General features: G+C 36.8%; 1 protein-coding gene across 1 annotated transcript in view; it reads left to right on the top strand.

The window, feature by feature from the left end:
- LOC122224086 overlaps nt 1–14,689 on the top strand; it is a 191,117-nt gene that overhangs the window by 38,803 nt on the left and 137,625 nt on the right. The window contains exon 4 of the mRNA XM_042945447.1: nt 10,637–10,739. Coding sequence (XP_042801381.1) covers nt 10,637–10,739 — 103 coding nt within the window. The remainder of the gene's footprint in view (nt 1–10,636; nt 10,740–14,689) is intronic.

Genomic DNA, 14,689 nt, shown 5'->3' with positions numbered 1-14,689 from the left:
CTATATATATATCCCCCTATATATATATCCCTATATATATATATATCCCCCTATATATATATCCCCCTATATATATATCCCTATATATATATATCCATATATATATATATATATATATATCCCCCTATATATATATCCCTCTCTCTATATATCCCTCTCTATATATATCCCTATATAGAGAGGGATATATATAGGGATATATAGAGAGAGGGATAAATATATAGGGGGATATATATAGGAGGATATATATATACAGGGATATTATACATCCATAAAAAATAAATCTTACCTTTTGCAAAAACATGAGCTAGAGAGTATAATGCTAAGTGTAAGAAGTCAGACAGAAAAAGACAAATAGCATAGGATTTCACTCATGTGGAATTTAAGAAACACATGAGAAAAGGAGAAAAAGAGGGAAATCAAGAAGCGGGTTCTTAATTATAGAGAACAAACTCATGGTTAGTAGGGGAGAGGTGGGCTGGGGAATGGGTGACATAAGGAATGAGGATTAAAGAGTACACTTATGATAAAATAAAATGAAAATAAATCATTCTTCTAAAACTTATTTGTTGATAACAATCATGTTTTATAATTTTATTTAAAGTTTTTGAACAATATGATTACAGACAGTATTTTGTAAGCAGTCATGAGCCGTGATAGCAACTGTGTCATATTAATATGAGTTTGAACAAAATAAGTATAATTACATGAAATTTGAGAATTATTTCTACCATAATATGTTCATTTTCAAGTAACAATAGTTTTCTTAAAATTGTGTATTTTATACAGAATCCATCTTAGATTTTAAAACGCTTTTGAACACTCAGTACAAATACCTAAATTGTAACCCAGTTGTATCTGTCAATACAAAAAAAAAGTTACAAGTCTGCATACCACACACAGTTATGAGAACAGAAATTGCATCTGTCTTCTTTTTTTTTTTAATTTTAAAAAATGTTTATTTTTGAGAGAGACAGAGAGCAAAAGAGGGACAGAGAGAGTTGGAAACACAGAATCCGAGGCAGGCTCCAGGCTCCGAGCTGTCAGCACAGAGCCTGACGTGGGGCTCGAACTCAGGAACCACAAAATCATGACCTGAGCGAAGTCAGACACTCAACCGACTGAGCCAGCCAGGCACCCCTGCGTCTCTCTTCTTTATGATAATATCGGGTCTAGAACAATGTTCTGTCCATAATAGTCCTCGATAAATGCTCAGTAAATGAACACACACACACATCTACATTTGAAAATAAGATTTGAATGTTATCTAGAGCAATGCTTCTCAACCTTTTGCGGCACCAGAGTCAACTGGAGGCACTGTTAAAACATGGATTGGTGGGGGCCTGGGTGGCTCAGTTGGTTGGGCGTCCGACTTTGGCTCAGGTCACGATCTCGTGGTTTGTGGGTTCAAGCCCCTCATCAGGCTTTCTGCTGTTAGCCTGTCAGTGCAGAGCTGGGAGCCTGCTTCGGATTCTGTCTCCCTCTCTCTCTGCTCTTCCACTACTCACACTCTGTTTCTCTCTGTCTCTCAACAATAAGTGAACGTTAAAAAAACTAAAAACAAACAAACATTGATTGGTGGGCCATGCATCAGGCCCATTTCTGATCCAGTAAGTGTGGGATAGGGACTGAGAATTTTAATTTGTAACCAGTATCTGGGAAATAACAGACACTGCTGATCCAGGAAGCACACCTCGAGAACCAGTAATCCAGGGCGTTGCCATTTATATGGGATTCAGTATTGTATTTAATGTATGAAGAAGAGTATGAAAAGGAGCCCCAACAACAAAATGAACTAATTTCAATTTCTTTTGTATTTTATGTGCATTATGTTCAGCACTCAAGTAAAAAGTAAGTTGTGTAAAATAGAAGAAAAAACTTCAGGAGTTAAGACATCGGGTTTTGAGGGGTGCCTAGGTGACTCAGTCAGTCGAGCATCCGACTTTGACTCAGTTCATGATCTCACAGTTCGTGAATTCGATCCCCACGTGGGGCTCTGTGCTGATGGCTCGGAGCCTGGAGGCTGCTTCGGATTCTGTGTCTCCCTCTCTCTCAGTCCATCCTCTGCTCACACTCCGTCTCTCTCTCTCTCAAAAATAAATTAAAAAAGACTTGGGTTTTGAAAAGGAGCATCACAGTTTATTATATATGTTAAGTGCTGAGACCACAGTTCTTCAGGATTTTCTGGTAGTGCATGAAATAACATCAGTAGATGTTTGATTTTTCTCAAGCCATACAAACTGTAGATTATCCTTTAAAAACAAACAACCAAGACTTTTAGTCTGGAAAAGATGACACAGACTTGTTTTGCCTTAATTCTTCCCATGAAGAACAACTATAGTTCCTACAAATTGTTCATGAAAGGGAGTTCTGAAAGATGTAAGAGGAAGGCACACTGACATGGGATCCCAGGATTGAAGGAACAACACAGCAATAGCAGATAAACCAATTTTACTGAAGGAATACTACAAAGGCTCTGAAAATTAAACTGTCAATGCAACCACAATCCACAAAAGCAAGTCAGAGCCAGTTGCTAAACTTAAATAGGATAACCACTTGCTGAAATAAAAGATTTAAATGGGATCTGGAGTTTCCTAACATAATAGGCAAAATGTCCAGGGTACGACGAAACATAACCCATCATTCCAAGAACCAAGAAAACATGCGACTTGAATGAGAAAGGTAAGCACCTGATGCCAACACCAAGATAAGTATTGGTATTATGTGTCAGTGAATTTAAAGCAGCCGTCATAAGGTGCTTGGACAATCAATTACTAATTCTCTTGAAATAGATGAAAAGTGGAATTTCAGCAAGGAAATGGAAGCTATGAAAAAATAACTAAATGGAAATTATAGAACTAGAAGATGCAATGACAGGGGAAAAAATTTTGCTGCATATACTTAACAGAATGGAGATGACAGTGGGTAAGATCTGATCAATAAGTGATCAAAAGAATCTACCTAATTTGAACAAGGACAAAATAAACAGGAAACCCCTCCCCCCAAAACAGAGACTAGGCAAAAGATCCGGTGATTGTATGATAAGAGAAAAAAAAGGGGGGGCTGAAATAAAATGGTGGAATAATGGCTGAACACTTCCCAAATTTGGTGAAAGACACAATCCTGCAGATTGAAGAAGCTGAGCAAACTCTAAACAAGATAAACCCAATGAAATGTGTGCCTAGATGATAATTAAACTGAAAACTAAAGACAAAGAGGAAATATTGAAAGTTGTCATAGAGAAATGACACATTAACAATAGGGAAGGAAATACAAGTTTGAATGACAGTGGATTTCTCACTGAAAACCATAGAGCAGGAAATGGAAAAAATTGTCAAGTACTGACACAAAAGAACTGTTAGCCAAAAATTCTATATCCACTGAAACTATCATGTAAGAATGAAAGAGAAATAAGACATTTCAGGTGAAAGAAAGTTAAAGATTTTGTATTTCTCAGATTTACCCATAAAGTTTATTTAAAGGAGATTTTTTAATCCAAAACAATGTGATAAAGCACCCTGTAGCATTAGGAAAGAAGAAAGAACATGTTAAGAGGAGAGATACAAGCAGATACAATAGACTATATTTTTTCTCATGAGTTTTATAAATTATATTCTATGATTGAAACACAAATTACCTCACTACTAGATACCCAAGATAATGATATTCAAAAATGGGGCAAGACCTAAATGGAAGTAAATCTCCAGACTTCATTTGAAATAGTAAGCTGATGATACCGTAAGGCTGTGATATGTTAATATGTACATTGTAATAACCACAGAAATGACCAACTACAAAAACTATTCAAATAAATACATTCAAATATCCATAAATCAAGATGGAATCCAAAAAAAAAATGTTAAACTGCAAGAAGTTAAAAAAAAAAAGTAGAGAAAAGGAACAAGAACCAGGAAAAACTAACAGGGAACAATTAATAAAATGAGAGACATTAATGTTAATATATTAATAATTATCTTAAATGTAAATCATATAAGTACATTAATCAAAAAATAGATACCGGTGGGGTGGATTTAAAAAAACAATATGGAGGTGAGAAGAAGCACATTTAAAATTTAATGACATGAGTAGGTTTAACATGGAACAAGATGTATCATGTAAACATCATCAACAAAAAGTAGGTATGGCTATATTAGGATTTGAAAAAGTCAAGTTGAAACCAGGGAAATTACTAGAGACAAAGAGAGGTAATATATAATGATAAGAGGATTCATTCAGAAGGAAGACATAGAAATTCTAAGTGTGTGCACTAAGCAACAGAACTTCAAAATACAAGAAGCAAAAACTGATAGAGCTGAAAAGAGAAATAATTCCACAGTTATATTTGGTACTTTAAAACCTCTCTATCTGTACTTTTTAGAACTATTAGAGAGGAAATCAGCATCACAGCACTAACACCAACCAACAGAATCTAGTTGACATGTATATCACTCCATACAAAAATAGCAGAATACACACACTTTTCAAGGGCCTATGGAGCATTTACCAAAATCAGTCATATCTTGGACTATAAAACAAACCTCAACATATTTAAGAGAATTGAAGTCCCACAGAAAATTTCCTCTGACCATAGGAGAACCAGCTAGAAATCATTAAAGGGGAAATCTTTTTTCCCAGAGGAAAATTTCAGAGAGGAAATCACAAAGAAATTAAAAATGCTTATACCTGGATAGATATGAAAATACAACATATCAACGTGTGTGGGATGCAGCTAAAGCAGTGGTAAGAGAAAAATTTATAGCACTAAATTGTTTCATTAGAAAAGAGGAACGATATCACACAACTCTATGGTCAATTAATCTTTGACAAAGCAGGGAAGAAGATCGTCTCTTCAACAAATGGTGTTGGGAAAACTGGACAGCCACATGAAAAAGAATGAAACTGGACCACTTTCTTTCACCATACACAAAAATAAATTCAAAATGGACAAAAGACCTAAATATGAGACCTGAAACTGTAAAAATCCTAGAAAAGAACACAGGCACTTCTTTGACATTGGCCATTGCAGCATTTTCTACATATGTCTCTTGAGGCAAGGGCAGCATTTTCTACATATGTCTTCTGAGGCAAGGGAAATAAGAGCAAAAATGTACTATTGGGACTATATCAAAATAAAAAGCTTTTTCACAACGAAACTAAAAGGCAACCTAGTGAATGGGAGAAGATATTTGCAAATGACATGTCCAGTAAAGGTTAGTATCCAAGATATATAAAGAATTTATGTAATTCGACACCCCCAAAAACAAATAATGCAATTAAAAATGAGTATAACACACGAATAGACATTTTCCCAAATAAGACATCCAGATGGCCAACAGACACAGGAAAAGATGCTCAACATCATTCATCATCAGGGAAATGCAAATGAAAACTGCAATGAGATATCACTCACACCTGTCAGAATGGCTAAAATCAAAAACTCAAGAAATGGCAAGTGTTGACAAGCATGTGAAGAAGGGGAACCCTCTTGAACTGTTGGTGGGAATGAAAACTGGTGCAGCCACTGTGGAAAACAATATGGAGTTTCTTTAAAATGTTAAAAATAGCACTACTTTACTATACAGCAATTGTACTACTAGGTATTTATTCAAAGAATACAAAAATACTAATTCAAAGGGATACACGCACCCTGATATTTATAGCAGCGTTATCTGCAGTAGCCAAATTATGAAACAGCCCAAGTGTCCATTGACTGATGAACGGATAAAGAAGATGTGGTACACACACACACACACACACACACACACACGGAATATTACTCAGCCATAAAGGTGAATGAAATCTTGCCATTTGCAATGACATGGATGGAGTTTGAGAGTATTATGCTAAGTGAAATAAGTCAGAGAAAAATACCATATGATTTCACTCATATGTGGAATTTAAGAATTTCTTAAATGGAATTCCAATTCTTAAATTGGAATTTAAGAAACAAATAAATGAGCAAAGGGAAAAACGAGAGAGAGAAGCAAACCAAGAAAGAGGCTCTTTTTTTATGTTTATTTATTTTTGAGAGAGAGAAAACACAAGAGGAGGGAGGAGCAGAGAGAGAAGGAGACACAGAATCTGAAGCAGGCTCTGGACTATAAGCTGTCAGTACAGAACCCTATGTGGGGCTCAAACTCACAAACCATGAGATCATGATCTCAGCCAAAGTTGGACACTTAATTGACTGAGCCACCCAGGCACCCAAGAAGCAGACTCTTAAGTATAGAGAACAAACTAATAGTTACCAGAGAGGAGGTAGATGGGGTTATGGGTTAAATAAGTAATGGGGGTTAAGGAGTGCACTTGTCATAGCTTGGTGATGTAGGGAAGTGTTGAATTACTATATGGTACACCTGAAACTAATATTATACTGTATGCTAACTAAATGGAATTTAAATAAAAACTTTAAAAAAAAGAAAAGAGGACCAATATCAAATCAATAGTCTAAATTCCTACCCCAAGAAACTAGAAGATAGAGACAAAAATAATTACAAAGCAATCAGAAGGTATTATATAATCAAGATAAAGGTAGGAATCAAATTGGAAAAATAACATAGAGAAAATTAAATAAAAACGCATTTCTTTAAAAAATAATAAAATTAATAAACTTCTATCAAGACTGACTAAAATGAAGAACAGGGAAGACACAAATTGCCAATATCAGGAATATAATGTGCTATCACTTCAGATCGAGAAGCCATTAATGGGTAATAAGTGAACAGTACAAGCAAGTTTCTGCTCAAAAATTCAACAACTTAGAAGAAATGAAACAATTCTTTAAAAAGCAAAATTATCAAAACTCAGCGAAGATGAAATGGATACTGTGAATTGACCTATAATCATCAAAGAAATTGAATTTATAATGTAAGAGCTTTGAAGAAAGAAATCTTCAAACACTGGAGAATTCTATCTGACATTTGAGGAATTAGCACCCATTTTCCACATTTTTTTTCCAGAAAATGGAAGAGGAAATATTAACTACCTACTTCCTGAAGCTAGTATATTCCTGATACCAAAACAAGACAAAGAGTTAAAAAAATGAAAGTGAAAAAATGATATTTGTAATGAACACTCAAAAATCCCCAACAAAATATTTGGAAATAGAATACAGCGATATGCAGAAATATTTATATAGCATAATCCAGTGGAATTTACTACCGGTATGCAAAACTTGCTCAACATTCAACAACACAATCCATCTTATCAACAGGCTGAAGAAGAAAATGATCTGATTCTATTAATTGATGTAGACAAACATTTAGCAAAATAATACACCCATTTACCATTCATGATAAATTTCTTGGCAAGGAATACAACTTGATAAAGAGCATTTTATAAAAAAATTAAACCAAAGAAGCCTTATAGATTGGAAAAGAAGAAATAAGACTGTTCTTATTTGCAAATGACACGATTATCTATATAGAAAATCCCAAGGAATGTAAAAAAAACCAAATCCTAGAATAAGTTAGTTTAGCAAATCTGCAAGACACAAGGTCAACACATAAAAATCAATCACATTTCTATGTATTAACAGTGAATATGCATTTAAAATTATATTAAAAACATGATATCATTTATTATCACTTCGAAGGAAATGAAATACTTTTAAAAAAGGTTCTGAGTGCTGAATATTACAAAATACTGCTAAACTAAATCAAACAAGTCCTAGATAAGTGGGGACATACCGTGTTCATGGATCAGAAGAGTCAACATAGTAAAGATGTGTGTTTTCCCCAAATTAAGCTATAGATTCAATACAGTTCCTATAAAATCCAGGCAAAGTTTTGGTAAACAAAGACAAGTTTGGGGGCGCCTGGGTGGCTCAGTCGGTTGAGCGCCGACTTCGGCTCGGGTCACGATCTCACAGTCCGTGAGTTCGAGCCCCGCATCGGGCCCCTGTGCTGACAGCTCAGAGCCCGGAGCCTGTTTCAGATTCTGTGTCTCCCTCTCTCTGACCCTCCCCCATTCATGCTCTGTCTCTCTCTGTCTCAAAAATAAATAAATGTTAAAAAAAAAATTAAAAAAAAAACAAACAAAGACAAGTTTGTTCTAAAATTTGTATGTAAAGACACAGGTCCTAGAAAAACTATGACAATCTTGACAAGAAGAATGTTGTTCTAGAGATCATTCTAACCTCTGTAAAGGTTTACTATGTGTATAGCTACAGTAATCAAAATGGCATGCTATAGGCAGAGGAATGTATGTAGATCATTGAACAGGACAGAGAGCCCAGAAATACCTCCCACGTAAAAACGCTTAACTGATTTTCGACAAAGGCGCAAAAGCTATTCAGTATTGGAACAAGTGAACATTCATAAGCCAAAAAGAAAGAACCTCCACATAAACCTCATACCTTAAAAAAAATAATAAACCCTCAAAATTTATTATGCACTTAAATGTAAAGTTATAAAACTGTTAGAAAAAATACACATATAGCAGAATATTTTGGGGATCAAAAGTTAGCCAAAGAGTTCTTATAATTTACATCAGAAGCACGATTCTCAAAGGAAAAACTGATAAATTGGACTTTATCAAAATGAAGAACTTTTGTTGTATGAATGCCCTTGTGAAAAGGATCAAAAACAAGGTAAACCCTTGGAGAAAGGATTGTAAGCCGTATATCTGAAAGACTGATAGAGTACATAAAGAACTCTCAAAAGTCAACAGTAAAGAAACAGCCCAGTGCAAAAATGGGCAAAAGACATGAAGAGACGTTTGGCTGATAAAGATATAGAGATGGCAAATAAGCACAAGAAAAGATTTTCATTGTCCCTAGACATTAGGAATAAGCCGGTGAAGACCACAGTGAGATATCACTATAACCCTATTAGAACAGCTACAATGAAAAAATAGTGACAGTACCAAATGTTGGTAAGGAAGTACAGAAACAGGAGTATTCATACATTGCTGATAGCAACGAAAAAGGCACGACCCACGGTGGAATCGTTTGGCAATGTTGTATAAGCCTAAACGTGCAATTAACATAAAAGTCAGTAATGGACTCAGGCATATATCCCAGAGAAGTTAAAACTTATTTCAACAGATAAAATGGTATACAGAAGTACAGAGCAATTTTATTTGTAGTAGCACAATAACTGGACATGGTTCAGATGTATTTCATCAAATGGATTGTTAGATAAACTAAAACTTAATGTTCCGTGGAATATTACTCAGCAGTACAAAGTAATAATTTGTTGGAACATGCAACAATTTGATGAATCTCCGGGGAATTATGCTGAGTTAATGAAAAAAAGTCAATCCTAAAATGTTACATAACAGGTTATTCCATTTATATAACATGTTTGAAACGACAAAACTTTGGAAATGAATAGATTAGTGGATGCCAAGGATGGAGGAAGGAGACGGGGGGAGATCGGTATGGTTACCAATGGGCAATATGACTCATCCTTGTGTTCAGTTCTTGATTGTGGTGGTGGATCTACAAATGTACACATGGGATAAAATTGTGAAGAACCACACACACACACACACACACACACACACACACACACACATACACATACACACACACGAGTACAAGCACAACTTTGGTAACCTGAATAAGGTGGATGGGCGGAAAGAATGTCGATATGCTTGCTGTAATATTGTACTGTAGTTTTGCAAAATATTAACAGTGGCTGAAAATATTTCTTACGACTGCATATGAATGTGCAATTATCTCAATAAAACATTTCAATTTAAAAATACAAAGACCCCAACAGACCAAGGCAAAACTTTTTTCAGGAGACACGTCTGAATGGGAATCAGTTGTTCTGAACCCAATGAATATGCAGTCGGTGGAAACAGATGTGTCCCCAATATCCGCCTAAACACGAAGCTCAACCTGAAGTCTTAGAACTTTGTTCTAGCACTGTTCAGGCTCCCTTCCTGCCTCCATCGGTTTGTTTCACACATGGTTCTAATTAGGGAGCCGTTTCCTCTGCACAGCTGTCCTCAATTTAACAAACCACAGTGACGCGCAGAGAGACAGAACAGCCTTTCTCATCTTCGGTGAAGACATCTCTCCCTGAAGCCAGGAGACTTAAATCTTTGGACAGCTTTTATGAGTGTATTGCAGACCACCAAACACCTCCAACTGAAAGATAACATACTCCACTAGAAAAAAATGAATTCTCGAGACTAAAGAGTAAGCCATTCCTAAATTTATAAACTTGTAAATTTATAAGCTTATACATTTACACACTTAAGAACAACAATTACAAAATGAGCAAAAGCATGTTGAACTGAACTTTGAACTCTATGAGTGAACTTTATAAAATGCATAAAATGCAAGTTTTCTTCTTGCCTTCATTTCTGCTACCATGGCAACTTCTCTGTTATAAACATACTTATTGGTTGTTTCTGATTATAAAAGTAGTATGTGTTCAGTGTAGAAGTCGAGAGAAGCAAAAAACAAAACAAAACAAAGAAATACCCCCCCCCAAAAAAACCCCCCAAAACAAAAAAGCACAGAGAAGAAAATGGCCTGCAATCATAGCTCAACCACACAGCAGTAACCTCCATCATACTTTGTTTTAATTCTTTCAGACACTTATTTTATTGATAGATGTGTATACATAACTGAATCTAACTACACGCAGGTGTTAAGGTCTTCCCTGATGAATTTCTCCAGGCAGGTGCATTCTGGAACCGTGACCCCGATCCCGATAAAGAACACTTCCGGGCTGCCAAGAGGCCTCGGCTTCCTCCCACCAGTCGTTAACTCCCACCTCAAGGTAACCACTGTTCTGACCTCCAGGCAAGAGAATAGTTATGCCCGTTTGGGATTTCACGTGAGAGGAATGTACGCTTTTGTGTCTGGTCACATGATCTCAACATCAGGGTAGCCAGCCTCATCCCGTTACAAGTGACAGTGGTTGGCTCTGTTCCTCAACTGTGATAATGCTTCCTCTGCTATCTACAGCCGTTCATTTATCCCTCTACCGGGATGTATATTTAGGATGAATCCATTGTGGGGTTGTTGTGAACGATGCCGCTTTAACATTAGGTCTCTTGGCAGACGTAAGCGCTCCCCTCTATTGGGTACGTAGCTGGGAGTGAAATGACTCAATCAGAGGGTACGCATTTGTTCCGTGTCCATCGATACTGCCAAGTTTTGAGAGTACCAGTGGCTTCCCATCCTTGTTGACACCGCGTGTCCTTTTCATTTTCGTCAGCTGGTGGTAACATAATTGTAGGCCAAAATAAGAACATACTGAATCTGGAAATTTGTATCTTGTGTGTTACAGCATAATCATTCACATGGATTTATTCCTTATCCTCATGAAATCCTTAGTTTTGACCTTTGGTTATTGTAATCTCTGCAAGCTTGATTAGCTACAAAAAACAAAGTAAAAATGACTTTCAGGAAATGCTCACAGAAAATGTCTGAAGTAATCACACATATTGTGGGATTGTAAAGTTTTTAGTATCACAAACAGTCTGTGTGTTGGGGGGTGGTATGTGTTTGTGTGTATATTTAAAATAACGTGTATATCCTGCAAAAAGGCAAATTTTATTAAAACGATGCCATGTTTTGGTTGGCCTTAACTTATGAAAGAGAATTTTCAAAAGAATGACATTTTAAAGGTATCGTGCCTTGCATTAGAACATGATGACTCATAAAATGATATGTAAGGTTATACAAATATAAATTTGCTGTAGAGCACATTTTCATCATTTTTGATTTTTTATTTTCAACTCTACTTTTCTGTGACCATCTGTATTGTATTCTACCATGAAAGTAATAAAAAGTAACTTAAAAATCTTCATTTAAAACCTGCCAGAAACAAAAATTTAAATTACTAACATACTATATTAAGAGCTCTATTTATATCATTTTTATTATGCATGCAACACTGTGTCGCTATTGTTTTATCTCCTTTTTACCTTTACTTTTTTCTAGCTTAGAGATTTCTCTGCTTTTTTCTCTTTGTGCTTTTGTGTTTGTACACATACAACACATTTTCTCTTCTGCTAAATACCTCCTGCATATTAAGGAGGGGACAAAGGGGGATATACAAAAATTGGTTCTAATCTACAAGGACATACTCCTTCAGATTTTTCTGTTAGGCAAAGGTGTAGATATAAACACACATTTTTATTAACTTGCACATTTCAAAACTGTCTGATTCAATTACATAATCTAAGCAGGAGAGTAACTGAGTGATAAATCCTGAAGTTTCCTAGCTCATGCTAGGATTCGACTCATAACAAAAGGTGCTGGTAATTGCCTTTGAAGCCACGGGGGGTCCCGGCCTGTCTAGTTCAGAGTGTGTTTCATTTCACACCCTCTGTAGTTGTGACTGAATGAATTGGCTCTCCGATTCTGTTCCCAGCACTGGGAAGTGCAGGATTAGTTAGTCACCTGCTTTCCTTTTGATACTCACTTGATTTAGAGATGAGGCCAAAGCTACATTTTCGCTGATTGGAGAGATTGCAGAAAGGACCACTCTATTTGATTCCAGAAGATTTTGATGTTAATCACCTCGTACATCTGGTTATTTCCTGCAACTCCCATCATGTTCTCACCAATAAAGACAAAAGAAAACAAACTATAAGTTTTTGAAAGTCGAAAATGCAACCAAACCATTTTGCATCCTGGATTTTATAAGTGATGTTTTTTTAGGAATGCAACTGTTTGGTATCTATTGGGTCAATAAAATTCAGTCGTATTTTTGTGCCAGTATTTTGGTATCTATTGGGTCAATAAAATTCAGTAGTATTTTCTGACACATTTTGGTCAGTTACCCAGCTATTTTGTCTACGGGGTAACCAAAATAAAACTTAACATAAGATTTTAAGGTATGGAAAACATATTGCATGTGTTTCCACATACACAACTTCCAAGAAAACTGAAACAAGAGAAATAAGCATAAAGAGATCAGTTTCTCTCAGGCACATGGTGCTGTAGTGTAACAAGCTTTCAGGGCTCCGGGACCCTTGGCTAAGAGTATATTTTCATAGCTGTTAGGATGAATATTCATAATACAGCGAGCTCAGACATCCCACTACCAAATTCCGTCTTTCCCCAAACATGTTTTCCCTTGGGGTACTCCCATTTCTGCTAGCACCGGAACACGGCGGGGCTTCGCTGCATTCTCCCGAGGAGCACATCCTAGACCAGCAGCTGGAAGTGTACTCATCCCTGACGGGGTGCTGAGCTCGTAGGGATGGGCTCCCCTTCCGGGCCAGTAGAAAGGTGAGGGCATCGTTCCATGAGGAATATTTTGTCTGGACAATGTGCGAAGATCCTATCGGTGGTCCAGGCAAACTGCAGAACTGAGAATCAGGGATGCCTTCCCCTGGTCCCCATTGTGGCCGGTGACAATTTGTAAGGCTCTTGTCTCTGAAAGGGAGAACTGACAAAATTGATACAGAGGTGTGGTCCTAATGATCCTGGAATATCAAACATGTTTTTAGGACAGGAACCCTCACTCAGGAAGCCAGAAAGTTTCAAATGGAATACAAAATGAGGGCTATGTGGAAGGAATCAGAAGCCTTTTGCCTGTCAGAGTGCAAACAGATGCTAGATAAGACAGCATCATATCTGAAAAGGATAGGACAATTTGTCTAGCTTTCTGGAAATAAGGATTAGTCCTAAATGCTTGGGTTAGAGACTGTAAGCCTTCTTATGAAGATTTCATATTAGATTGTATATCCTGAGAGAGAGTGTAGAATTCTAGAGAAAGAGATGGCCAAGTTTAGGACAAAGGCAATAAAACAAAAAAAAAAAAAAAAAAACAAAAAGAAGCAGGTTGGAGTTAGGAAGTATTTAGACTGAAACAGATAGAGTGTTGGTGGTGGGTCGGGAACCACACTTTAGAGGCAGGAGTATTACAGGTTATCTGAGTTTTCTGTGTGGTAAAATTTAAACTGTTTTATGTTATACATGCCTTTATATTCTCCACTACCTTTCATCAGAAGAAAAAGAAATACCTAAGGATTGTGATAATAAGTTTGAAGGGTGGAGCCAATTTATAGAAGCCACTTGTTCTTTTCATGCATTCGTCACACACTTTAGAGATTGACAAATGCCGTCTGTACAGGGGGCCATATTATTTCTGTCGGGTGGAGACCCGGTCTGAGAAAAAGGCAGAGAAGGGTGTACCACCACACTTGGTCAGCAAGGTAGAAGTTTGGGGTCCTGCAGAACCCTCGCTCCCCTCTTCCCCTGTTGGAACATACGAAAAGTTCCAAGCACGTTGGTTTGTTTCTTACAGCAGTTCTGGCATCTGGCATCCAGCAAGATTGGGTTTGTAATGCCCTTTTCCCTGGTGGGGAGGGGGGATGTAATTGCCTCCACCCGTACCTGTTCCTCCCCTTGGACCCGTCATACACCCTCGTCAGATTTATATCCTGAAAATACCACTGATGACATTGGTTGCTGCATAGCCATACCTTTCTGTTCGGAAATGTTTAATCTGTATTAGCAATCTAGGCCATTCTATTTGTGTTTTGTAAATATTTGATATTTTGGTTTGATATCTCAATTATCTACTCGCCAAGAGAGATACAGAAAGTGATTTTTATCATACAGACAGTCTTTACCGAAGCATCTCCAGGTAATGACTCTTGTCTCCCTCAGCCTTTGAGCAGAGAGGTGTTGGCATGAACAGAGAAAACCATTCAGCCAAAAGGCTAACGGGATTGCTTGGAACCCAAGCAATTTAGGCAGGACACCAGA

This window comes from Panthera leo, chromosome B4 (genome assembly GCF_018350215.1).
Source record: "Panthera leo isolate Ple1 chromosome B4, P.leo_Ple1_pat1.1, whole genome shotgun sequence".
NCBI classification, from domain to species: domain Eukaryota; kingdom Metazoa; phylum Chordata; class Mammalia; order Carnivora; family Felidae; genus Panthera; species Panthera leo.
This window is presented reverse-complemented; position numbering and strand designations above follow the sequence as displayed.